This window comes from Eucalyptus grandis, chromosome 6, assembly GCF_016545825.1.
Source record: "Eucalyptus grandis isolate ANBG69807.140 chromosome 6, ASM1654582v1, whole genome shotgun sequence".
In the NCBI taxonomy this organism is placed as follows: domain Eukaryota; kingdom Viridiplantae; phylum Streptophyta; class Magnoliopsida; order Myrtales; family Myrtaceae; genus Eucalyptus; species Eucalyptus grandis.
In genome coordinates, this window is record NC_052617.1 from 41,905,888 (window position 1) to 41,929,899 (window position 24,012).

The following is a 24,012-nucleotide window of genomic DNA, read 5'->3' on the forward strand; positions in this document are numbered from 1 at the left end:
AACTACAAAAGGAAAATTCCATTTTTAAAGGCGGCCAATTCTTACATCTTTTACATGTGGGACAAAGTAAAAGCACTCATTTTGTTTTAACAAACAAAATTCCAACAACCTATGTATAATCTCTTTATCTTGTAATTAATTGCCTAATTGAATTTTTAATTATTTATTCAAACTGTCGAATTTATGGCAATCATATATTGGAAAAAAATTTACATAAGATAGAAAAAAAAAAACATTTTTGCTAATTTGTCTGGTGCCACGAAGGTTTTTAATCACAAGGAATCAATGGCACGAGGTAGCAACTGAAGCGATGATTTTGAGAATCTTACAAGATTATATTATCTTGGCTTAAACAGGTTTGTTATTTTTTAAATATTTATTATCATTCAGTTGTGCTTCCACAATTTTAATATGGAAGCAGGTAAACGTCGTGCATGCATGTATACTAACATGCAAAAGAGTCGGAAATCTATTAAATGTCATCTTCAAATGCATTGAATATAACATGATATGAACATTCAAACTTAAGATATTGAGAGTGTATTACTTGCCATCCGACATCCACAGTTGTCTACCTTAAAAGAAATGTTAAAATCAAGATAATATGTTCGATTCAATTTTTATTTTTCCCAAAAGAAATTATTTGCGAAAAAAGTGATTTATTTTATTCATATGCATACTTCATTTCTTCTTCACATTCTTCCCAAATAATGTTTAAAATTCTACAAATCATTATTGTAATCATTATTGTGAAATAAAGTGAAAGTTAATGGATGTCGCAATTCAAGTGTAAGATGAGAAGAGCGTAAGAGAAGAGCAATTAAACGCCATAAATTTTTGTATTTCGATCGGAGTGTTGGTCCATTTGCTTAAGTGTATGCCAACTCTAAATTACACCAAAAATAAACATGCTTTGTCTCATTATATCTGTGTCCAAAATAAGAAATTCAGATTAGGAAAACAACTCAAATCAACAAAATTACTCAAATTAAATAACTACTCAAATTAGAAAATGCTCAAATTAGGATACCTTCGACATATTTTCAGTGATCATTCATTGCTCGTCCTTTGTAGACTATCGTGTCATTTTGCTTGGGAAAAAAATTCCAAAAACAACAATCTAATGAGAAATTAACTTCAGTTCAAGGAAATGAAAATAAAATAAAAATAAACACTTGTCAATTTATATGATCAGATCTCAGTTAAAATAAAAAGCTGAATTTTTATATATATTAAAAAAAAGAGCAACCCACCAAATTAGTCAATACCCTCTTCATCCAAAACAGAAATAACAACAAACAAATTTTCGATTGCTGTTATAGATAAAATCAGAAAACTCCAAGAAAGCCCGGACCCCCAGGGAGATGATTCCCCTTGCTAATGGCGCTGAGCCTGACCCATCGTTATCCTCGTGAACGTGACGTCGGATCAGACGCAGTACAGAGCAGAGTGGAGAATCAAGGGGGAATAAAAGTAGAAAAAATGCCCATAAAGTCAGGAGAGGAAAAAGGTTAGATAAATACGAAGAGAAAAGGAGCATGTGCCAGCTAAAGTTGCCCTCTTATGACTCAATTACACTTGGAACCGTTCTAGGCAAGCTCTTCTCCCAATGCCATAAATATCCATTTGATTCGGCAAAGTATTGAGTCTCAGCGACCCTTAAAAAAAAAGAGAGAGAGATTTTCATCGTCCTTCTCCTGGGTTCAGAGAAAGATATTGGAAGGAAGGAGAAGCGGCAAGAGCAGCATCCTCAAACGAAGAAGCGACGGGGAAAAGTTACTCGCGAAGATGTTGGAGGGGAAGGCTCTGATTGAGGACACGGATATGCCGGTGAAGATGCAGATCCAAGCCATGGCTTGTGCTTCTCAAGCTCTGGATCTGCATGACGTCTTTGACTACAAATCCATCGCAGCCCACATCAAAAAGGTACTTCCTTTTTCTTTTTCTTTTTCCACAGGTCGTGCCGGTGCCATTTGCTCAAGAGTGATGAAGAAAATGGGAGGAGAGAGTTTTGGGCAGCTTTTTGCGTTTTCCTGGTTTTTTCTAATCTTATTTTAAATTCTGGGTCTCGTGCGTTCGAAAAATATGACAGGAGTTTGATACAAGATATGGTGGAGGATGGCAATGTGTGGTGGGCTCAAACTTTGGGTGTTTCTTCACTCATTCAAAGGGGACTTTCATATATTTCACTTTGGAGACCATCAACTTCCTCATCTTCAAGGGCGCTTCTTCTTGAGCCTTGTGTGCTCATGCTGTAGCATCATGAGATCCTTGGGAGTGGGAGAAAGGTGCCATTGGTACATCAATCTCAAGTTGTCAAATAGCTTAAGGATTTTCCTTTTCTTTTTGTTAGCTATCTTCTTCAGAAGAGAGAGAGGAGAAAAAGAGTTGGGCTTTTAAATGCTTTTTGAACTTTTGGAGGGGCATCTGAGCTTGTGCTTTTTGTGTGTATCTCTCTGAGAAATGAAAAGGATGGATAGACATTTCCAGATGATATTTTTCTGGGAAATGATCTTTCACCCTGTCCAATTGATTGGTTTCCGCTACTGATTAAGTGTCGACGACGACGATGTAATGTCCAAGGAGGAGAAAGCTGTTCAAGATTTGTTTGTGGCTCACTGGTGAGCTGGTTTAGTTTCTTGCAGCTTTTGGATAACGTCTGATGTAAGGCCAGACGCGTTTCACTTCCACAAAAGTCGGAATGAACCGAGACCCACCTTGCAAAAAGCGCCTTTTTTTGTTTCTCTCTCTTTCATGAATATTTCTTTTCTCTTTGGGGAGGGGGGGCGAGCAACCTCGCACATGCTTTTGAAGTTTTATAATGTTTAGAAGAAGCGTAGAAACGCAGAAGGACTGCTTATAAGTGAAAATGGTGGAAACCCTTTTAACCTGTTCATAAGCCCATTAAGGCACACATTACCAGACCTCTAGATATTCAGTTTCTACACAAATACATCCATTAAATTTTACGTGTTATACGTTAAAAGAAGCATTACCTACAATGTATTCTCGATTCTAGAGTTGTATTGGTCTTCATTCAACCTTGAATGACCACGAGAAATTGACTCATTCTTGACACCAAATCAGCACCATTTCGAGATACAAACACGAGATCATCTGCTTCGTCATCTGGATCAAAGATTTATGTAAGACAGTTCACGCAGAATAAGAATTTTTAGCCTCCTTATGTTCTTCTAATTTCTTTTAATCAAGTGAAAGTCTTGAATCAATTCAGAACCACATTTCCACCAAAATTGAGGATTGTGTAACGGCAGGATGGATTCTTAGTCTGACTGTCTCGGTACTTCCCTCCCCCATGGATTTTGCCACGGCACCTCGAGGATAGAACCGTGCTCAAACTAAAGGGCATCATGCATTTGCAATATCCAAAAACATACAGCGATATCAATATCCAGAGGTTTATAGTCAGATCCTTGCCATGGTGCAACGATTTTCCAGGACTTCATCCTGTGCATGGAGAGAAAACATACACCCCAAGCTCATGCAATCAAAAAAATCATGCCAAAATTCATCACCAGATAAGCATTGATCCTATATACTCATAAGCCAAGACCAGAGTGATTTTAATTCTCTCCAATGCACTGGAAAAGGGTAATTTTGACAGTCCATATTATCCCATGAACACACCAGACATGGGCAATCAAAATCTATTTGGGACAATTGATAACTACCTTGATTTCAGCTGCACCATGTCCATTGTCAAAGCATCTTTCTGTGATAGAACATACTACTTTTGCCACTAGCGATGGACAGAATGAGAAGATTCTTTTTTATTACAACACTGAAGCCAACTTACAGTAACTCCAGAATCACTGGGACACGCTAGTCGGGCGGTTAGAGCGCAATCGAAACGAGCAAGTCAACATATCTAATAAAGCACTAATGGAACCATAGTTTAAACCTCCAATCCGTGGTTGGAAAGCATACAATAGTTTCCAGTCTGAAAAACACTAAAAAATGAAGACCGTAGTATCAAAGTGAGGTAGTTCAATCACCCCAACAAGCATTTTCCCTCAATTTGCCAGGGGGAATAATCAATTATGGACTGCAAGCAGTAAATAGAACGCCACAATAATCTCAGTATCCACATACCTTTGATGACAGTTAAACAACTGGAGTCAAAAGCGGTTTGTTCGTGAAATGAGCTTCAAGGTTTCCAAGGACAAGGTCAGCCATGGCATTGCGAGTCTCCACCGTGCCACTTCCAACATGAGGCAAGAGAACGACATTCTCGAGCCCAAATAGCTCTTCAGGCACTTCAGGCTCATGTTCATATACATCGAGCCCAGCCCCACCCAGTCGGCCTTCGACCAGCGCTGATACGAGCTCAGGTTCATCAACATGTGGGCCACGACCAATGTTGATGAGAACACCCTTGGGGCCTAATGCATCGATGACCTCGCGATTGATGATGTGGCGTGTCTCCGGCGTGAGAGGGCATGCAACAATAAGGATATGGCAATTGGAGGCCAATTCGACTACACTAGGATAGTATTTGTATTTGCAATCTGGTTTCTCTGTTCTGGAGTAGTAACTGATCGGACAGTTGAATGCTTCAGCTCTCTTGGCTATTGCTGTGCCTATCCTGCCCAATCCAATGATTCCAACTGTTTTTCCAGTGAACTGAAAAAAAGTGAGTTCACATATTACTCATGAATCCAGCTATATATCTTCATTACACAAAAAGATGAAGAGATTTCAAACACACATAAGGAAGGGCGCGAAATGGAGAAACATTGCACTTTAGAGATTTAGATGACCTCGTAACTCCATTGGATTATCTTGAACACCCAAAACGATCAATCAATGAATGGAATAATGGAATTTTTTTTTACTTCTACATTTTGATAGAACACAATATTCCTCGAACCTATTCCATCAGGCAAGTCCACAAGAATACGCATGCACAAAAATTAGCTGTGCACATAGGGGGACCAGTGGTTGAATGCCCAGAAACAGCACAGAAGCCTTGCATATTAAGTACATGAACTCCACTTGCAGAATTAATCAGCTTCCAAAGGAAAAATGTCCATATCATTTTAATTGACAACTGAAATGACAAGGCCATGTAATTCTGGTGAAAATCACAATGAACCTTGAACATGAGCATATTGTGCCAGTCTCCACAATCTCCTAACCAATCCTTTTACAGCCCAAGGCAACACACGTCCCAATAAACTCCGTGCTTGCATTTAACAGAACAAACTAAGAGAAGGGCCAAGCCATGTAATAAATGCTAAAGAAACAAGCATACTAGAGATAAGAGGCAAATCAACCAGACTCATCATCAACCAACTCCAGATAAGAGTATGTGGCTCGTGTATAAAGTTGAATCAGAAGTACGTAGAAAGTCAGCAGAAAGAGAAACAACTTAGGACCCGACAGAAAACACCAAAATGCCTTCTAACCCAAAAGCATCAATATCTCTCAGCACCATGCAGCAAGCACTCCCGTGCAATCAAAGTGAAGGAAAAATCAAATAGCACCATCTGGGCCATTTCCGCTATCTCATCACCTAATCAGCAAAGTTTTCGCCGAATACGCGATCGCCAATGACACACACCAAGAACCACAGCAATCCGTCCCTCAAACCTCACGCCATCAGAGTCAACCCAATAAGCTGCCACCCACACAAGAAATGCCAAAGTTTCATTAAGGAACGAACCTTGGTGGTCAACCTGAAGTCCCCCTTCTTCCACTTGCCACTCCTCACGTACTTATCGCTGGCGCAAATCCTCCTCAGCACGGCCAGGCACAGCCCGATCGCCAGGTCGGCCACGTCCTCCGTCAGCACGTCGGGGGTGTTGGTGACCCGGATCCCCTTCTCCCGGCACTTCCCCAGGTCGATCTTGTCCAGCCCGACGCTGAAGCTGGAGACGATCTCCAGCCTGGGGAGGGCCTCGATCAGCTCGGCGTCGGCGCCGGCCACGGAGCTGCCGACGACGGCGCGGATGGAGGCGGCGTGATCCTTGAGGAACTGGGGCTTCTGGGGGACCTGCCAGAACCTGAAGAGGCGGAAGCGCTTCTCGAGCTCCTGCTCGAGGTAGGCGTTCATCGGGCAGGCCATGAGGACGCCGATCGAGTCCATGGTCGATGTGGGTCGAAGCAAGTTAGGGTTTTCGGAGGATTGGGGCGTTTCTGGCTTCTGGGTATGCGGTGGATTTGGAGGAAGAGGTTCAGGCGAAGCGACTATGGCGTTCCTATATGCTTGGAAGGGTTGCTGTTCTGTGGCTGCCGATCGTTCTTCTGCGTTCGTTCAACGAGCCTCCTTGTCGGGTGCCCGTGTCGGGAAGCGGAAAATGACAAACGTCGACCGGCGATGCGTGCGTGGCATCGCCCTTGAAAAATGCACTTCCACGTCGCTTCATTAGCTTTTTAGGACTTTTAGGATTTGTGCTCATTTCTTTTTTTAAAACTACACGTAGTAATGACCGTTTTATTTCTATTTTAAAACTGTTTTTTTCTTAATAAAAATTCGTTTGGTAATACAATATTAATTTTTAAAATAAAATTTTGATCTTGAAATAGTTTTGAAAAAAAATGAGAACTTCATATCTCTGAAATAGAAATAAAAAATAAAAAAAGATTTCATCATTTGTCTTTGTTACTAGTTGGATGCCCACCTACCACTGCTTGTCATCGATTGCCGTCTGCTGTCGTTTGTTGTCAATTGTTGCCCATCGCCTCCGTCAATGATTGCCACTGGTCGTTGCCTACCACCAATTGCCATTGGCCACCACTTGTCATTTGTCATTGTTCAAGAGAAAAAAAAATTATGTCGCTATCAAATAAATTTACTTTAAGAATAGATATTTTGTATTGTTATTAAATACGTATTTTCTTTCAAAACTCATCCAATAATAAAAATATTTTTTATTTCTATTTCAAAAAAATTGGCTATAATAGTTATTATTCGCTCAAGCGTGTGTGCAAAAAAACATTATTAAAAAAGTTTAAAATTTTTTAGGTTAATTTTGATTAGAAATTACATACCTCAGCCGTTTTATATGGTAAGCCTCCTTGTCGGGTGTCTATGTCGTGTAGAGTGCGTGGCATTGCAAGAGATTTCCAACCTTTTAGGAGTGCGTGCAAAAAATATTATGAATAAAGTCTTAAATTTTTTAGTTTAGTACTAAAAAATAATGAACGTGAAAATCAGTCGTTTCATGTGGCATGATCATCATTAGGTCTCCATGTTGGATGCTCGTGTCGTGGAGCAGAAAATGACATATGTCAGCCGGCGCATGGCATCGCGAGAGATTCCTTGAAAAATGCTCAGTAACTTTCTCGATTTCTTTAACTTTTAGGTCCTGTCATTGCTGCCTGTGGGTCCAATCTTTTAGGCGTACGTGCAAGAAATATTATTGAAGAAGTCCTAAATCTTTACGCCAATTTTGCCGGAAAATTACAAATATTAACGTCTTATATAGCATGATCATCATTTACATGAAAATTCTTTTAAATAATGTTCTAATAATTCATTGAAATTTTTATGATTTTTTCCTTTTTCTCTACTTCTTCTTTTTGGTTTTTGGAGTGATGAATAACGACCCTCATTGATACTGTGTGTGGGACACTAAGCTTACGCCGAATCTTTCTCCAAAAAGCTACAAAAAGTAAAGGAAAAAAAATTATAAAAAATAAACTTCAATAATTTTCAATCAAAATTGATCGAATAAACCTCAATTGATAAAATTTGAAAATGTTAAATACTCAATTGACACAATTAAAAGATTTATAATTAAATTGACAAAAAAATACAATAAGTTCAAGGTTTTTTGGACAATCCTCTCAATTCGCACGCCCATTACCGAATTAGTTCGTTTTTGGAGTCAATCTGTTGATAATTCCAAAACAACCCCAACAATATAAGTTATGCAGCTGCAATTCCAGGTCCGGGGAGATCCGAACCCGACACCGACCCAACAATCGTTATCTAACTTTCTCGAGGTTGACTGTACGGAGGGGAGCCGCTTGAGCTGAAGTAGCATAATTGGACCGGATCGAGTTGCTCGCCCCATGGGCTCGCCTGGGCTTGGTTGGCTTCGAAGGACAAAATGGGTGGGCCTGGGCCAGCAATTGCCTCTTCAGTGCGGCCCGCCCAAGCCCGCTTGGGTTTGGTCAATTTTCATCTGGAGAAGGTTTTAAACCACAAAAACACAAAAAATCCCAAACTATATCTATTGTAACATGAATAGCTGAACATTTATTTTTTGATGTTACTAAAAACCCTAAATTTTCCCATTATGATATTACCTCTTTTTTTTTTTTTGTGTAAACTTATACAAGAATGACAAATATACCTTGTATGAAACTGAAATATAAGATATATATGTTACACTTGTATAAATTTGAGTTTTTTCGTGGTACAAAAAAAATGAAATATTGATGTCACAATGGGCAAATTTAAGGTTTTTGGCAATATTAAAAAGGTCACAATCGGCATAGTTTGGAAAGGTTTTTTACCTAGCCAAATTCTTTCTAAACTGAAAATCATTCTATTCTAAATCGAATTACAAGATCCTATTTACTGTCTTGAGTGGCTCTCCCCCATGTCTTCTCTAAGCTTGGAAGAACCTTTCGGAAGCATTGGCTGCGACGTCCCTTTCAAAAAGTCGTCACCTTAATTTTAGGGGAGTTTCTATCAACTAAGCAGAGAGAGAGAGGGGGGTGTGGTCAGGCATGCATGTCTTCGCCGGTTTCCTCTCGTGTCCTTAAAAATTGGTTCCCCTATCTATAGAATATAAAACGGCAGCGGAGAAACATTCTCGGAATAGAGAGAAAAAACCGAATCAGAGTATGCACCAAAAGTCATGCACATCTCCTCAAACATCCCAAATCCTCCCAACATGCAACCCACGTTCGAAGTCAAACATTAAAAGAAAAAACCCCCCCAAAAAAAAAGAAGAGGGTAATCATCTCCATTTCCTGTCAACTCTCCCCCAAAAAATCCCCACAAATCCTAGTTTCTCTCTCTCTCTCATCACGCATTTGTCGGTCTTGGCCTCCTCCCCTAAACTTATATCCCTCCCACAACTTAAGAAGTTGTTCAATTCTTGAAAGGGTTTGACGATTTCCATGGTTGTGTCCTTCCTCAAATTCAGCTCAACAACACCCCACTTCTCAAAGTTTTCCCAGCTCATCCTGATCCGAGGTTGAATTTTCTCTCCGATAAAGATGGTCAGGGCCATTGAGCAAGAGCAAGAGATCTATCGGTCTAGGCTGTTCCATCACAAAGGGACACGAGAAGCCACGGGCCACCACGCCAGGACTATGAGCGTCGAACACACCAACGGGGATTGGTCGCTCCATCGGACCAATGATAAGGTTGCCAAGTCACGGTTGTCCCGCGAAGACGGGAAGGACAAGCACCCTTCAGGTGAGTTTTGAGATTAGGACAGCTGTTTTGAGAAGAATTTCGCACATTTAGTTTGCAAATCGCCGTGATTTGAACTATATGTTTTGTGAAGTTTTTCATGAATTTCGCTCTTCTTTTTTCAGACATGGAACTGATGAAGGAAAGATTTGCCAAGTTGCTTTTGGGAGAGGACATGTCTGGTGGAGGCAAAGGTGTTTCTTCAGCCTTGGCATTATCAAATGCCATCACCAATCTTGCAGGTAAATATGTTAGTTGGTTTCGCTTCCTTGTTCGTCTTGCCAGATTATGATGATAATCTTCGCTAAGAATCGATGACAATGTTAAAAAGCAGAATGCAAAATAAAAAAGCCAATGACTTTCCCTCCGTTATTCTCAGTTCTGCAATTTGTTAGGCTCGAATAGTCTGATGTTGATCCTGTTTGAATATGCAACAGCTTCTGTGTTTGGTGAGCAAAAACGTCTCGAGCCAATGTCGCCCGAAACAAGAGCAAGGTGGAAGAAGGAAATCAATTGGCTATTATCGGTCACCGACCACATTGTCGAATTCGTTCCTTCTCAACAGAAAACGAATGGGATGAATATGGAGGTGACGATCACAATCTTTCTCACCCTCTCTTTCCAATTTCCCTCTGTCTCTCCCATATTAACACAATGAAATCCCTTTTCTTTCGTTTATTAGATAATGGTCACGAAGCAGCGTACGGATCTGCAAATGAACATCCCCGCGCTGCGCAAATTGGACGCCATGCTCATTGTGAGTGGAAATGCTTTTGAGGTTTCATTTCGTCGATTATTCTATCTCTAACGTTGCCAGTGACGCCTTCCTTCAATGATAAAAAATGGCTTCATGTGGTGCAGGATTGTCTAGACAACTTCCTAAACCAAACTGAGTTCTATTACGTCTCCAAAGATGAAGACCAATCCGAGAAAAAGACGACGGACGACAAATGGTGGCTTCCTACAGTCAAAGTTCCTCCAGAGGGCCTCCCCGAAGCGTCACGGAAATGGTTACAGTCTCAAAAAGATTCTGTGAATCAGGTGCTCAAAGCAGCCATGGCCATAAACGCGCAAGTTCTGTCCGAGATGGAAATTCCTGATAGCTACATCGAATCCTTACCCAAGGTAACTAATGCAGAGATATGTTGCTAGAAAAACTCAAACGCGAACTTAAGAAAGTACGACCCTGTATCGGTTTACTAATCCTCCCTGGTGCTTTTGGTCTATAGAATGGAAGAGCAAGCCTTGGAGATTCAATCTATAGGAGCATTACGGTGGACTTCTTTGACCCCGATCTGTTCCTCTCATCGATGGATTTAACGTCCGAACACAAGATTCTAGACCTTAAGAACAGGATCGAGGCTTCAATCGTGATATGGAAGAGGAAGATGACCAACAAGGACGGGAAATCATCTTGGGGCTCGGCTGTGAGCTTGGAGAAGAGAGAGCTCTTCGAGGAAAGAGCCGAGACCATCTTACTCCTCCTCAAGCAACGGTTCCCAGGACTTCCCCAGTCGGCCCTCGACATCAGCAAAATCCAATATAACGGGGTAAAATTCCGCTACCTGTTTATCTGATATGTTTATATGCTTCCAAATTATCACGACATCCAATTATATTCATCACCTGATAGGGGTGGTTTTTACAGGATATAGGTCAAGCTATTTTGGAGAGCTATTCGAGGGTACTCGAAAGCTTGGCCTTCACAGTCATGTCGAGGGTCGAAGAGGTCCTACACGCCGACTATGTCGCACAAAATCCATCACAAGTGACGGCCACGGAGAATGGGTTCAGAGATTCTTCCCCGCTCAAGGAGTCGGAGAACTTCTCCTCGCCAAGAGAAGATGCGGAGAAGCTTGCTTCTCCAAGGACACCGTCTTCGATGACTCTATCAGATTTCATGGGGTGGAGTTTGGATCAAGGAGACGCCAATTTGAAGAAGGACCTAGGAGGCGATGAGTTGCTAAAAGACGGCGATGGAAAGCATATGAATAAATTATTTAATGTAGGTACGCCCAAGAAGTTTTCTTACATAGAAAAGCTTGAGCGCGCCGGGGGTTTAAGAAGCCCGACCGCACGGCATTAGTGATACTTGTAGGAAGAGAGAAGGTTAGGGACAAGCACAGAGAAAAAAGAGAGACATCGGAGAGTAAATAGAACCGGCAATCTGTCTGTGTCAGGACCCTGAACGGGTTTGAGAGTAGCTATTAGATAATTTTCTTCATGTAAATAGAAAACAGCAAACTACATGCTTGGCATTATGAGCAAAGCAGCTGTGTAACTTTGTGGCCTGCCTACTTAACGAACCCTTTTGTTTAGCTTTTGCGAGTTTGTTCCTACGAGCGATCGGATCTCTTAATCATTGCCGCCTGCACTCTCGGCATGCAATAGTTTATGATATCTCTCCTAACTACCTAACTACAGCAACACGAGAGGTACTTTGCCAAAGTTATTGGCAATGGGGCCTCTAGGATAACTTGACGCAGCCGTAGACGGAAACATTGCAAGGCAATCCAACACTTGTAATGTTGCAGAACTATAACCAGGAAGTAAAAACATCGGTTGGCATAGACAGAAGGGAAACCTTGTCATGCTTAAAAATTCCATGGCATTACATGTTACATATCAATGAGACAATTCTTAATGATCACATAGGGCGGCCTACGAATTTCATAAGTGTACAAAGGATACATACACTGAAGAAAGATCAAAATCTCGGACCGAAATCAGATCTTGCCACGTGGCCCCAGCTTTGGCGGGAGTTGTGGGCCCTTCTTGATTGGCAAGATGTCGCCCGAAGCCGTGGCGCTGAGGTAAGCAAGGGTAGAACCGCCCCCAAGGATCAAGAACTTAAGCAGCAGGCCTCTCTTGGTGAATGGACCTGCAAATGTCTCGAAGAATTTGCTCTGCAGTATCGGAGGAACATGACATGAGCTAAAATACACAATACATTGCAAAGCTATATAAGGGAAGCGACAAAACATTACAATCGCAACAATGCCGTCTAAGCCTAAATGTGAAGTTTGCACACAACATCGACTCGCTATATATAATGCCGTCACTCACCATACAAGATCAGATCAATCATGTATTACGAAACTGCTCAACTAACACTCTGTCTTGCAAGAACACTAGTTCTCCTACGTTTTATGAACTTATATGTGTCGTATCCATTGCATCACGCCATTAGAACAAGTCTGTCTACTCGCCGTGTCTTTTACAAGAGAGAGAGAGAGAGAGAGAGAGAAATGCATTGTCACCGGACGATCATCACCAGGGTTCACCATTGATTATCCGAGTCTTCACAAGGATCGTCATTCACATGTCGCCAGCATACATTATTATTAAACTCCCCAAGAGAAAACACGAGATGATAACAAAGAGAGATCGATGGGATCGGCGCGTGCTAGAGAGTCGAACCTGAAGAGGGTTGTAAGGGGAAGGAGCGTCGGATCCATACAAGTCCCACTGGCCGGTGGTGTTGCCCAGATCTTCCAAGTCGAAGTACACGCTCTTGTCTCCGTACTTGGCCACCACTCCGCCGCTCCTTCATCAAGAAAAGAAACGAAAAGGGTTATAACTCGACGAGGGACGTGCTAAAAAAACCAGCTCAACCGATAAGCAACGATGGACTCTTTTGAGCAGTTCGTTTACTTGATGCTTCTGGGTCTGAAGCTCCGGCGAGCGGGCTTCACGTGGAGCTTCGTTCCGGCGAGGGAGCTGCCGCCGAGACCCTTGACCGCGACCGGCTGAACGGCAGCTAAGGTTGCGAGCGACGACGCCATCTCTGGTTCTCTTCTCGATCTCGCGGCGAAAGCATTTTTGCCTTTTTAGCTAAAATCTTTGTCGCCTGGTGGAGCCTCGGGGCGCCACGTGGCGAGAGCAGATCGTCCGGGAGAGATACGAGGTCGCCCCCGTGTGGTGCCAGGACGACCGGAGCTGGATAAGCCTTATCCATCCGCCGATCCTCCCGTGATCCTAAAACCCGGCCCGCCCCATTGATCGGATCCAAGATCCGCCTTGAGCCCTTGGTCCAGGCCCATATTCATTTAATGGACCTTTATTGGATCGGGCCCTTTCAGGCCCATTTGGAAAAATGTAAAGAATTGAAAAAGAAAAAATGTTGGAAGAGCACCTCCCTCCCTCTTATCATCTTCTTCATCCACTCTTCCTCTGCAATCGAACAACCAGCGACCATGTCTCTCGCCTCCTCTCTCCTCCACCCTCTCCACTCCCTCAAGCTCTCCGGCGGCGGCGGCGGCTCCGGCTCCGGCTCCGGCTCCTCGACGTTCCTCCATGGGACCGCCCCGCTCTCCCTCCTCGCGAAGCCCGCCGCCGTCTCCCTCCCCGCCCCTCGCCGGCCCGCCACTTCCCTGCCCGCCATCCGGGCGATGCGCTCCCTGCAGGGCCGCGTCGTCTGCGCCACCAGCGACAAGACCGTCGCCGTCGAGGTCACGCGCCTCGCCCCCCACCCCAAGTACAAGCGCCGCGTGAGGAAGAAGAAGAAGTTCCAGGCCCACGACCCGGAGAACCGGTTCCAGGTCGGCGACCTCGTCCAGCTCGAGAAGAGCCGACCCATCAGCAAGACCAAGACCTTCATCGCCGTCCCGGTCGCCCCAAGGAAGTCGAAGGCGGCGAGCAAGAGCGGGGGCGATGGGGAGGGCGAGCTTGGCCTGCCGTTGGAGTCGCAGGGTCAGCAGGAGGGTTGAGATTCGGGGTTCGTTGTTGGAAATCCTTGCTTCTTAAGTATGGATTCTTTCTTGCCTTTTCTTCGGATTCCCATTATCTGTAATGGGTTGAATTGTATTTCGACGAAGTTCATGATTGAGCATAGTGGATTCTGGAACTCTGTCGTCGCTGAACTTTCGAATGAGTTGCGTAACAACTGAGCTAGACGCTATTTGGATAAGGATTAAAAATAAGATTCTGGAATCGACCACTTTTGTGCCTTCCTTTCATGGATGAAGTGGTGTTCATCAAGGGGTTAGTGCCTGTACGATCCACCCGGTGGCTGGAACTTGCAACGTTTACGGTGCGTTTAGCTCCTTCAGGAGGAAAAGTGACGCAAGCGTTTGATGAAATGCCGACGAGACAGTGTTTGTAACCTGAATAGGATCAATCTTGTGATTTGGTCGTTCGGTTTTGTTTGTTTATACGAGCACTGCGTAAGCAACAAAAATGTGCTTCCATTTATGTTAGTTAATCCGACCTAAGAACGGGAGATTCAGACGAAAACTTTGCGAGACATTCCTTAAAACATGTTCTCTATCCCTATAGAAGAATTTATTTGCGCTGTTATTCCATATTAATAGTGTAGTCGCTGGCATAGTGTCGGCAGGGATTGCAAATCACAAGAATAATATACCTTGAGGAGTTGGTTTTCTTGGTACTCCTTTAATTTGTCGTGTTAATGTCCTGTTGTAGTTCATCGGAATGTGTATTATCGCATAGAAAGCACCCGATTGCATTGTATCTTCCGACACTTTCAAAGCCTATGATGTTTCAGGATTACATATAATAATACAATTCTGTATCATTGTAAAGCGGCGAGTAGCTGTCGATGATGCCGGGGTTTGGATTAAGTAGCTTATCCTGCATCTCAAGAAACCCCGAAAGAAAGGATGAAAAATCCCTGAACCATACAATATCAACAGCAGTTATATATACATGAAGAATATAATGTTGCACTGTTGATTTAACAGATCCCAAATAACAAAAATTCTTCTTTCTCTCTTGCCCGCCAGTCACCACTTTCTGCATAAAAACATGCTTAAAACCAAGCCAAGCCTTCCAATCCAACCAAAGAACAAATGAAAAAAAGCCATTGCTTTTGAAACTGCTAATTTTTCTCCACCCTATTAGTTGTACAGTTAATTATCCCTATCTACTTTAAATAAAACTTAAAGTTGTCATCCATCCTCACATTGCAAGCTCGTTCTAATATTCCGCAATGTACAGGATATGAGAGTGTTGACAGACTCCACAGATTCCACAGTTAACTTGGCTGTGGGAGAGGTATTTGTTAGGATTTGAAAAGCTATTGTGAGCAGTGATCCTCCTTCTGAGCTCTTCTCCTCGTGCCTTGAGCTGATGACTAGAGGCCTCGACTCGATCCCATCGGGCAGGATCGAGAAACCGGATGGCAGTGCGGCTATGTTGCTAGAGTCACAGCCGGTCATCACCGCCTGCATTCCTGTGATATCCACTGGAGCATAGACCACCATAGATTCGTAAGCATTTGTACAGCAATCCTGGAGTACCCACATGCTGTTGTCTTTATTTTTCATTGTCTGCAAATTGCGAAGCAGATAATTTGAAGAATTAGAAACTAGCTGATCAACTCTTGATTAGGAAAGAGTCAAACTAACTAAAGAAACTTACTTGGATGTTGACTGCATTGCCGCGATCTTGCCCTTTTGCTAAGTTAGCAATGGACTGTACCGGGCTTCCACTCGCCATGATATCCCACTGAAATTTACGTGACAGAACTTTTAGTCAATTTATGCCTGACATTTGATGCAGACTTAAATTAGGATTTGTAAAGGTTCTTGTGGTTAAACCTCACTACGGCGAGATTCGTCTCTGAGGAAGTCGAACAGTAAGTGAGGTGAGACTGGCAATAGTACAGAGGAAACTGCGCATAGGATCACCCCAAGAGGCTCTCCAGGATCATTCAGATTTTTCCTAGAAGCCACCCTAATGTCCTCTCCAGTTTTAGTTGGGACCTTGGTCCAGCTGTGATAGCTCGATGCTCCAATGGCCTGACAAAAGCTTTGTGTCAGCCTCTGTGCCAGCCTCAAAATGCTCTTCCTTCCTGCAAGTGTGGCGACACCTGCAAGAAAGTCTTGATTAACAAACTTACCCGCTACGATCAGTAATGGTGCACAAGTGCATTAATGCTCACCATTCGAATCTTTGGTTGGAACATTAGTCGCCATAAAGAAAACGAGCCGCTCGCACTGGACTTGCAGTGTCGTCATCCAGTGTCTTGCGCCAAAGGCTAGGCCGCTGTTAACGATGGTACGGTACATGGGATGAACGGTGGTTTTCTGGCACTCCAAGTGTTCTACCCAGATTACCTGAAAAAACCACAAGATTGTATGAAATCGTTCATATCTAATCGAGGAAACACCAAAGTTTGATCTTCTAGCATCTGGCACTCGACTATTGTTGTAAATTGATGAGAAAGTAGCTGATAAATGCTTGATCTTTCTGTCTTACCTTACAATGGCCGTTGGATTTATCCTCGATGATGCAGCCGGAGGGGCGTTTCCTGCATTTCACAAGAGAGGCGTCGATGTTATCTTCGACTTTTTCGATGGAGACATCAACTAAGGCCCACTGCTCTGCGCTGAGCTGCTTGCAGTATCTGATGAAGTACACCTCCCTCGTGGGCACCATTGGCGTTAGCATTTGCAGCTCTGCGAACATCTGCAAAACTTTTCGCCGTAAAAACCAGGATCTCATCTCATCCGACCCATCACTCTCTTCTCTTGGAAGATTCTTGACCACAAGTCAACAACGTATGAACAATTTTCTAGCAGCCACAGAGGCTTTTGCTAAAGTCGTAACGAGAATGGAGAGGTGGAGAAAAGACTGTCAAAGAGGCTAAATTTCTTCTTTCTTCTCCATTGTTCTAGTCCTGAAGAGAAACATTCTCCAGAAGGGCTCTATTTTCTAGTCCAAACACAGAAATTTATTTTCGAACTCCATAGATTTACAGAGGTGGCTTTTGACCTTCAGTTGAGGTTGGTTGCAACAGGAAAAAGTTGATATGAGCAAATATTTACTTTGTTAGCTGTTATTTCTGTGACCGGACCACATGAAAAGAGGACAGAGAAGGGATATATCCGAGGGACTGGCATCTCTTCAAATGGTAAATTTCTCCATTGAAGTGAAATTGGCCCAACCAAGCTCAAAATCAGAGGAAAAACAATGTATTATCCTCTGTATTTTCTACGTAACTCACCAATTGCACGGCGCCGTTTCTGTTGGGACCTTCACCGCTGCAAACCACATCCACAGTTGCTGCCTTTGAGATCATGCAAGGAAACATTTCCTTCCATTGATTCTAGAAAACAGAAAAAGAATATCAGTCAAAACACCAGGGAAACAGAAAATGAGGGGTGATTTTTACTACTGTATTGATGCATTACTCGATTTTCATTGTACTCATTCAAAACTAGGAAACCATAATCACCGTTGTTGGCTTACCACGTCCATGAAACTTTGCACGAGGCGGGGGAGGTCGACGAACACGACCCCAGTCTCTCTCGAGGCTTCGATAGATCTCTTGGGCCGGCCCTCACTAGGGGCTTCGACCTTGAACTCCTTCACGTACTCGTCATAGTTAAGTATCTCACGGCCGGTCTCAACGCTCCTGATCCAAAGTGGCTCTCCAGCAGTAGCCATCTTCTTGAGCTCTTCCATCGCTTGGTTCACCAATTCCATGATCTTCGACTTGTCGAGCCCAAAGATTCCGGTGTAGAAATCCAAGGAGCTCCTGTTCTCTTGGTCGTTCCCGGCTGAGCAAGAAGGCGATGCCGTCCCTGGAGTGTACTTTCCTAGAGCTGTTCGGAGCTTCTCGACCTACAAACAATATACAGAAGATGGGCTCAACATGTCGAGGAAGATGAATTGCATTGATCCACAGAGAATTTGATGACTAAAAGGCAGAAAATTTCAAAAACCTCGGCTTTCAGTCGAGCATTTTCAATTCGGAGTTGCTGCTCCTGAGTTGTCAAGGCGGTATCTCTGCTTGTGGTGGCTGAGCCACAATTGGGGCAGCAAGATTTCTGTATGGTGTCTCTCATGGCTTTGTTTTCATCTCTGAGCTTCTCCATTTCTGTTTTCAACAGAGAATTCTCATGGCGCTCCTGAATTGCCTGCAATTTTTAATGCCATTTCCAAAAGTCCCGTCACAAGAGAGAGAAACCACGAAAATTCAAGTTTTCTTTTGATCTTATAAGGACCGCTACAAATTCGAACGCTAAAACAAGCTTGAGAACAATGACAATGGGCAAAAAATTGTTTCGAAAAACCCCGAAATTCTCCGATGATGGAAATCGATTAAAATGGGCACTTGGAATCGAATCAGATGGACCTAATCGAAAGAAAGAATCACGACGGTAACGAACCTTGAGCTGCGTTCTGCGATTCTGGAACCAGAACTTCACTTGCCTAGGAGCGAGGCCCAGCTGTTTGCTCAGTTGCTGCCTTTGCTTCTCATCGGGATGGGGCGACTCCTTGAACAACCTTTTGAAAATTCCCCCATCAAACCCATGTCAACTAAAATACAAAGATGAATTCAAGCTATTTTCGTGAGCCGAGTGCGCGCACAAACACCCAATGAGCTTGAACACCTCTAAATGTAAATACAAATCTCGGTGGCAATCGTACTCAGGAGCAATAGAAAACAAGATGGTCAGTGCATGCTGCATGGCCATAGCCATTTTCGGGAACTTCTAAATGCAAACAAAGAACAAAAAGCAGGTCAAGAACAGTTTCTTTTGTTGCTTCTTTAGTTCCAAGAAAGCATGCATGCACGTCACTAACTTTTTTCCCTTTTCTTTTTATAATAAGCTTTCCATGTACACACACACATATATATAAATAGGGAACAAGATTACATGGAGAAGTACTATACTTCCGTATCGCCAAAAGATTTTACACGCTAACCAATGCGTCTAGACCGAGTCATTTCCCCAGCCTTGTATGGTCTCGAGACAACCTAAAACTCGAGCATCATTGTACGACCAACCACCATAATTTATTGCCTAGTACATGCAGAAATTATTTATTATTGACAATTTCAGATTAAGGCGTTAACCAATTGTTGTGGTCTCGATTGATCTTATGATCTTGATGTTTCTTTCTTTCCGGTCTATAACAAACGTATTGGAGTATATGGGAAAGACTGTCGGTTATCAGAGACGTACGCTTCCATTTCGCGGATCTGCTCGGCCGTGTGGCGGTGGTACTTCTTCCGCTTCTTCTTCTTGCTCTTGTCGCCGTCGCCGCCGTCCTCGTCGTTGTCCCCGTCCGGATCGAACTCGTCATCCGATCTCGACCTTGCGGGGCCCGAGTTCTCGCTGCTGATCTCGACCGTATCCTCCCTCCTCCCTCCTCCTCCGCCGCTCCCCTCGTCCCCCTCCTCCACGTCCATGCTGGCCGAGGCCGCCGCCGCCGCCCCGGCATCCCGAAAAATCCCGGCCTAATCCAAATAGAAACAAACATAAATCATAACCAATACAATCAAACAGCAGCAGAAGAAGCAGCAGCAGCAGCAGCAGCAAGACACGTGTACGTTGAAGACGAATGCGTGCGAGAGAGAGAGAGAGAGAGAGAGAGAGGAAGTAGGTCTTACGAGGCTGAGGGAGAGAGCGGGAGAGGCGAAGAAGTCCTTGGTGCGAGAGGTGGGAGGATTGTTATTCGACATGTCGACGACTCCCATGGCAGTCTTGAGGGAAGGGATAGGTTGTGGGGGGGGGCTGGTTTTGTTTTATGGAGGAGGCAACATGTTAGACGCCAATGGTGGTGGCGATGAACATTCGTTGCGCTCTAGAGAGAGAGAGAGAGAGAGAGTGGGGTCTGACAGATTTAAGGATATAAAACAAAACGAAGTGGAGGATGAGGGCTCTCTCTCTCTCTCTCTCTCTCTCGAAGTGGAGGATGAGGGCTCTCTCTCTCTCTCTCTCTCTCTCTCTCTCTCTTCCTTCCTTCTTTACTTTGCTTTGCTTAGGTTATGCTTCTGTGGGTTGTGTGTCTGAGAGAGAGAGAGAGAGAGAAAGAGAGAAGGAGGGCTGTTAGGAGTTGACTGTTAGATATTAGGGTACAGCTGAGAAGGAGGAGGAGAGAGAAGGAGGGAGGAGAAGCGGGAAGAGGACATGCAACTAACTTTATGCGGTTGAATCCCCAACTACAACGGTATTTTCAGTTCAATTGTTCAATTCCCCCCCCTCGTTTCGCGGCTCCGGTCGAGGCTCCAACCCCGCTCGGCTTCGGCTAGCCGGCTTGGTTTCTTTGGATGGGAATGAAAATTCTGGGTATTCCTGGCCAAATGCATGTGGGTTTAGGACCGGATTCTCAGGCGTGCCGCGTTCGAGTCACGGTCGTACTGCAGGCGGCTACCGTGTCCGCCCGAGAAATAAGGTCGTGAGGTAGCTAGACAGACATCACCACCGTCCTTCTCGGAGTAGAGTACTTGAATTGGTAAGTCGAAATTCCCGACTTTGTGATTGCTGGTCTAGAGGATTTTGTGATGCGTGGGTTGTGATATTATTTTCGATTGTCAATTCTTTGAGTATGTTTAGTATACAGGGGATTGGTCGACATTATTGCAAACGGATAAATATAACAAAGGACATGAAAGTCATGAATCGTGTATTTATATCTAAATTAGGTTAACATTTGTTCTAATGAGGTAATTATACCACGGCGGCGTCTTTGGCACTTTACATTTTTTGGTTTGTAAGAACTTCCCATTTTTAAAAAGTTTGACTTCTTTTTGCGTGAAATGCTCAATTTTATGACTTCTGAAGCTTTAGAATTATTTAATTTACTTATAATTGTGTTCAATTTGATGTTAGTTGTACTTAGGAAAGTTTAGAGCACAGATTGAGGGCCATAATTTCATTTTAATAGAAGAACACCATATTCTAAGAAAGTTTGGCTCTTTTTCGGTAAAATGCCACATCTTTTGGTTCTTGGAGCTTCCATACTATCTATTCTCCTTATAATTATGTTGATTTTAATATAATTAGCACTTCGGAAAGTTTAGAGCACAAGTTGAGGGTCAAACTTTCTCGGAATGGGATGTTCTCCTCTAGAATGAAATTATAACCCTCAACTTGTATTCTAGATTTTCCTAAGTACTAATAGCATCAAAATGGATATAACTATAAGTGAATTAGATCATTTTGAAGCTCCAAAAATCATGAGATTTGGCATTTCACAAAAAAAAAAAAAAAAAAAAAGCCAAACTTTTCTTTAAGTTTAGGGAGTTCATTTAATTCTAAATGAGTGCCAAGTTAACTTTTTTAATTGTTGACTGGCTGAGATGTGTTTTGAGATTTTATTTCTTTTCTATGCTCTTCTCCAAAAGTGTAAATTAAAAATTTGATTTTTTGGTATTAGGATTTGTTTGCGTGTGCGCGTGTGAATGTTGGTGAGTTTTGTCAATTTTGGACTATCTAATTCTGTTGACTCAATAATTTGGAGAGGGTAAATTTCGTATAAAATTCAAAAGCGTGATATTGAACGATGGATCAAGGGCTGAGATAGCAAAATGAACTTGGATACTTCTCCAAATAGGATGGCTAAAATTTCTTGATTAAAATAACTTGATTTCTGTGATTCTAGATGGCCCTTTCCATCTCATTGTAAAGATTTGGAAAAGGAGTTCCTATGTTATGTATTTGAAATAAAAAATTGTGATATGAAATGTATATTATCACACGGAGAGATATTCTTGTGGTTTAGATGGTATTACCAATTACATAGTAAAATCATGTGAAAGTTTATACTAGATATTGCAGAAAAGAACAAACCTTGATGTTCCACGCAATTGCACTTGGATTCTCTCTTCATCACACAAGGCAAAATTATATGAATGCCAATGTTACTAATCATAAATTTTTCAACTTTGTCAATTTTATCCTAAACTAGTGATGATAATTGTACCGCCACCTTATTTTTGCAAAGTTGTAGAATTAAGTTGATAAAATTGAAAAAATTAGAATTAAATTGACAGCCACATAATAGATATAGGACGGATGTAACAATTTCCCCTCGCATACAAAATATTCTACAACTAGAAGAAAACTTTTTTCCATTAGTAAAGAGGGCAACTACTTTGGGGCGCAATAGATGTAAGGTGGTGATAGGGACTTCCCCCTATTCGAGACATGTATCAGCAAAGAGCTTTCATATTTCGACGTAAGAATTAGGATCTCTTAATTATTTTAATTCGATTTGCGTTGCTCAAATTCTCTTGTAATGCTCATCTCTTTTTCAGTATCTAGTTGTCGAGAGGATCTAATCAGTTCTCTAGTGCACTTTGTGCTGTGGAATGCGTGAAATTCCCTCAGGACAGGACATACTTGATGTAAGCCTCTCAGAATTCAACTCAAAAGCTTACTTGTCCTTTACTCTTGAAATGCCTCGTGGGCGTCATCTTCTTGTTATAACTAAACAAAAGGTCGGACTTTTGGATCGATAAAGTCTATCAATGCACAGTTTTAGCATCAGAAACAGAAATTGCCCAACAATGGAGTAAAGTTAACCTGCTGATTCAGCTGAGAAGCAAGAAAACCTTAAAGGGAATAAAACGACGAAGGGGATTGGAAAATCCTTCTGGCCATCCAAGCTGCTTCAGAGTATGTAATGGATACGCCTAACTATCTCTGAACTGTGTTATCTGTCGTAGTTCACCTAGAGAGACCAGTAGCTTACCAAGAGAGACCAGTAGATCTTAATATGGGGATTATTTAACTTCAAGTTGAAGCAATTTGCAGACCCACGATTCACGACGAGAACGTTCACGCGAGTGACATGTTTCTCACAGGTGATGATTCTTTCCCTATTGAAGGCGGCTTTCGGCATTCTTTTCTTTTCAGTTGAAGTAACCCTTGAGTGCATTGCTGCTTAGATGCTGCTCATTATCTTTTTGCCCCCACTTATTCATACCTAATGGTCATAACGTTCCTGTGCATATGCACAACTCCTAACGTCAACATGAACATTGGATTGCCGCCTCAAAACATGCTCAAAACAAACAATCGCCCATGCTTCTTGATACTGTACTGCGACGGATTCCTTTACCTTACTTTGAAGATCAACCATTGAAGAGATGCGGGTCAATCTTCTCCGGCAGCAATCGCTTTACACGTTTGAAGATGATTAGCGAAGATATATTAATCATCTATATCTACATACGTATCAACAAAGTCCTTCAACATTGCACCGGTGCAGAATATTCAATGTCTTTACCGAACGTGATTAGCTTTGAATAATGGATAATCCAAGGATTATCCTCATTAAACTGATGGATAACCACATTCTTTTTTGTCCTACTTCCCGTTGTGACTGCTAGGCTGCTTCTCGTATTGCCAAGATGTTTCTCTTACGTATGACAACTGCATGACGAAGGATGGAAAAAAGAAAAAGACAAAAAGAGCAAGAGCATGAATCAGCTGCAGCAGCTCAATGCCCGAGCCGAGCCGCATTGAAAAGCAGCTCGCGGGTTTCGTTTTTGAAAGAAAGGTCAAGATTGACCGATGCATTGTGGTGTGTGAAAAATGTGTGGTCTCCAGTTCGATAACCATTGTTTATATTTCTTCGTGTCTGCATATCATTTAAAGGGTTGAAAGAAGTGAATGCAATTAATGTATTTGCCTCCAAGGTTTTCACGAATTTAAAGAATTCCTTCACGAGATGGGGATAAGTCAATCCTCCAGGAGCAATATATATGACCAATATAATATTCCACAGTGACATCATCTGCACAAAAAGGAAATAGACTCCAAAGGTATTGAATTTGCATTCCAGGAGTGATTTTACAAGATTCCCATTAGCATTAGATTATAATAGCTGAAATAAGCTCCATGAAAGCGATG

The 24,012-nt window shown here is 42.6% G+C and overlaps 6 protein-coding genes across 6 annotated transcripts; 3 read left to right on the plus strand and 3 right to left on the minus strand.

Moving 5' to 3' along the window:
* The first annotated feature begins 1,529 nt into the window (after positions 1 to 1,529).
* On the plus strand, positions 1,530 to 2,748 carry LOC120294836 (dynein light chain LC6, flagellar outer arm-like). The gene is made up of 2 exons (XM_039315535.1): positions 1,530 to 1,926; positions 2,093 to 2,748. The coding sequence occupies exons 1-2, from the start codon at positions 1,789 to 1,791 to the stop codon at positions 2,234 to 2,236; spliced, it is 282 nt and encodes a 93-aa protein (XP_039171469.1). The 5' UTR covers positions 1,530 to 1,788; the 3' UTR covers positions 2,237 to 2,748.
* Positions 2,749 to 3,767: 1,019 nt separating this feature from the next.
* On the minus strand, positions 3,768 to 6,349 carry LOC104449883 (glyoxylate/hydroxypyruvate/pyruvate reductase 2KGR). The gene is made up of 2 exons (XM_010064184.3): positions 5,687 to 6,349; positions 3,768 to 4,644 (listed from the first exon to the last, which is right to left on the minus strand). The coding sequence occupies exons 1-2, from the start codon at positions 6,107 to 6,109 to the stop codon at positions 4,126 to 4,128; spliced, it is 942 nt and encodes a 313-aa protein (XP_010062486.1). The 5' UTR covers positions 6,110 to 6,349; the 3' UTR covers positions 3,768 to 4,125.
* Positions 6,350 to 9,118: 2,769 nt separating this feature from the next.
* On the plus strand, positions 9,119 to 11,596 carry LOC104449884 (rop guanine nucleotide exchange factor 12). Its single transcript, XM_010064185.3, has 7 exons — positions 9,119 to 9,400; positions 9,523 to 9,639; positions 9,835 to 9,986; positions 10,080 to 10,154; positions 10,259 to 10,522; positions 10,627 to 10,947; positions 11,046 to 11,596. Exons 1-7 carry the CDS (start codon positions 9,199 to 9,201, stop codon positions 11,481 to 11,483), a joined length of 1,569 nt encoding a protein of 522 aa, XP_010062487.2. The 5' UTR covers positions 9,119 to 9,198; the 3' UTR covers positions 11,484 to 11,596.
* Positions 11,597 to 11,947: 351 nt separating this feature from the next.
* LOC104449885 (photosystem I reaction center subunit VI-1, chloroplastic) lies at positions 11,948 to 13,232 on the minus strand. The gene is made up of 3 exons (XM_010064186.3): positions 13,052 to 13,232; positions 12,818 to 12,944; positions 11,948 to 12,303 (listed from the first exon to the last, which is right to left on the minus strand). The coding sequence occupies exons 1-3, from the start codon at positions 13,180 to 13,182 to the stop codon at positions 12,124 to 12,126; spliced, it is 438 nt and encodes a 145-aa protein (XP_010062488.2). The 5' UTR covers positions 13,183 to 13,232; the 3' UTR covers positions 11,948 to 12,123.
* A 307-nt stretch (positions 13,233 to 13,539) lies between these two features.
* LOC104449886 (30S ribosomal protein S17, chloroplastic) lies at positions 13,540 to 14,336 on the plus strand. Its single transcript, XM_010064187.3, has one exon. The coding sequence runs from the start codon at positions 13,594 to 13,596 to the stop codon at positions 14,104 to 14,106; it is 513 nt and encodes a 170-aa protein (XP_010062489.2). The 5' UTR covers positions 13,540 to 13,593; the 3' UTR covers positions 14,107 to 14,336.
* Positions 14,337 to 15,014: 678 nt separating this feature from the next.
* LOC104449887 (homeobox-leucine zipper protein GLABRA 2) lies at positions 15,015 to 20,029 on the minus strand. The gene is made up of 11 exons (XM_010064188.3): positions 19,764 to 20,029; positions 19,336 to 19,610; positions 18,535 to 18,652; positions 18,088 to 18,282; positions 17,612 to 17,986; positions 17,367 to 17,468; positions 16,619 to 16,828; positions 16,302 to 16,476; positions 15,958 to 16,229; positions 15,779 to 15,865; positions 15,015 to 15,687 (listed from the first exon to the last, which is right to left on the minus strand). Exons 1-11 carry the CDS (start codon positions 19,848 to 19,850, stop codon positions 15,307 to 15,309), a joined length of 2,277 nt encoding a protein of 758 aa, XP_010062490.2. The 5' UTR covers positions 19,851 to 20,029; the 3' UTR covers positions 15,015 to 15,306.
* Between the last annotated feature and the right edge of the window lie 3,983 nt (positions 20,030 to 24,012).

What these genes read in the sequence shown, in the direction of transcription:
- LOC120294836 (XM_039315535.1), top strand. Translation starts at nt 1,789, where the DNA reads ATGTTGGAGGGGAAGGCTCTGATTGAGGACACGGATATGCCGGTGAAG. An exon ending in TCGCAGCCCACATCAAAAAG is followed by an intron (nt 1,927 to 2,092) that starts GTACTTCCTTTT and finishes AAAATATGACAG; the next exon opens with GAGTTTGATACAAGATATGG.
- LOC104449883 (XM_010064184.3), bottom strand. Translation starts at nt 6,109, where the DNA reads ATGGACTCGATCGGCGTCCTCATGGCCTGCCCGATGAACGCCTACCTC. An exon ending in ACTTCAGGTTGACCACCAAG is followed by an intron (nt 4,645 to 5,686) that starts GTTCGTTCCTTA and finishes ACTTTTTTTCAG; the next exon opens with TTCACTGGAAAAACAGTTGG.
- LOC104449884 (XM_010064185.3), top strand. Translation starts at nt 9,199, where the DNA reads ATGGTCAGGGCCATTGAGCAAGAGCAAGAGATCTATCGGTCTAGGCTG. An exon ending in ACATCGAATCCTTACCCAAG is followed by an intron (nt 10,523 to 10,626) that starts GTAACTAATGCA and finishes TTTGGTCTATAG; the next exon opens with AATGGAAGAGCAAGCCTTGG. An exon ending in GCAAAATCCAATATAACGGG is followed by an intron (nt 10,948 to 11,045) that starts GTAAAATTCCGC and finishes TGGTTTTTACAG; the next exon opens with GATATAGGTCAAGCTATTTT.
- LOC104449885 (XM_010064186.3), bottom strand. Translation starts at nt 13,182, where the DNA reads ATGGCGTCGTCGCTCGCAACCTTAGCTGCCGTTCAGCCGGTCGCGGTC. An exon ending in TTCAGACCCAGAAGCATCAA is followed by an intron (nt 12,945 to 13,051) that starts GTAAACGAACTG and finishes TTCTTGATGAAG; the next exon opens with GAGCGGCGGAGTGGTGGCCA. An exon ending in CCCCTTACAACCCTCTTCAG is followed by an intron (nt 12,304 to 12,817) that starts GTTCGACTCTCT and finishes CCGATACTGCAG; the next exon opens with AGCAAATTCTTCGAGACATT.
- LOC104449886 (XM_010064187.3), top strand. Translation starts at nt 13,594, where the DNA reads ATGTCTCTCGCCTCCTCTCTCCTCCACCCTCTCCACTCCCTCAAGCTC.
- LOC104449887 (XM_010064188.3), bottom strand. Translation starts at nt 19,850, where the DNA reads ATGGGAGTCGTCGACATGTCGAATAACAATCCTCCCACCTCTCGCACC. An exon ending in CCGCTCTCTCCCTCAGCCTC is followed by an intron (nt 19,611 to 19,763) that starts GTAAGACCTACT and finishes TATTTGGATTAG; the next exon opens with GCCGGGATTTTTCGGGATGC. An exon ending in ATCGCAGAACGCAGCTCAAG is followed by an intron (nt 18,283 to 18,534) that starts GTTCGTTACCGT and finishes TAAAAATTGCAG; the next exon opens with GCAATTCAGGAGCGCCATGA.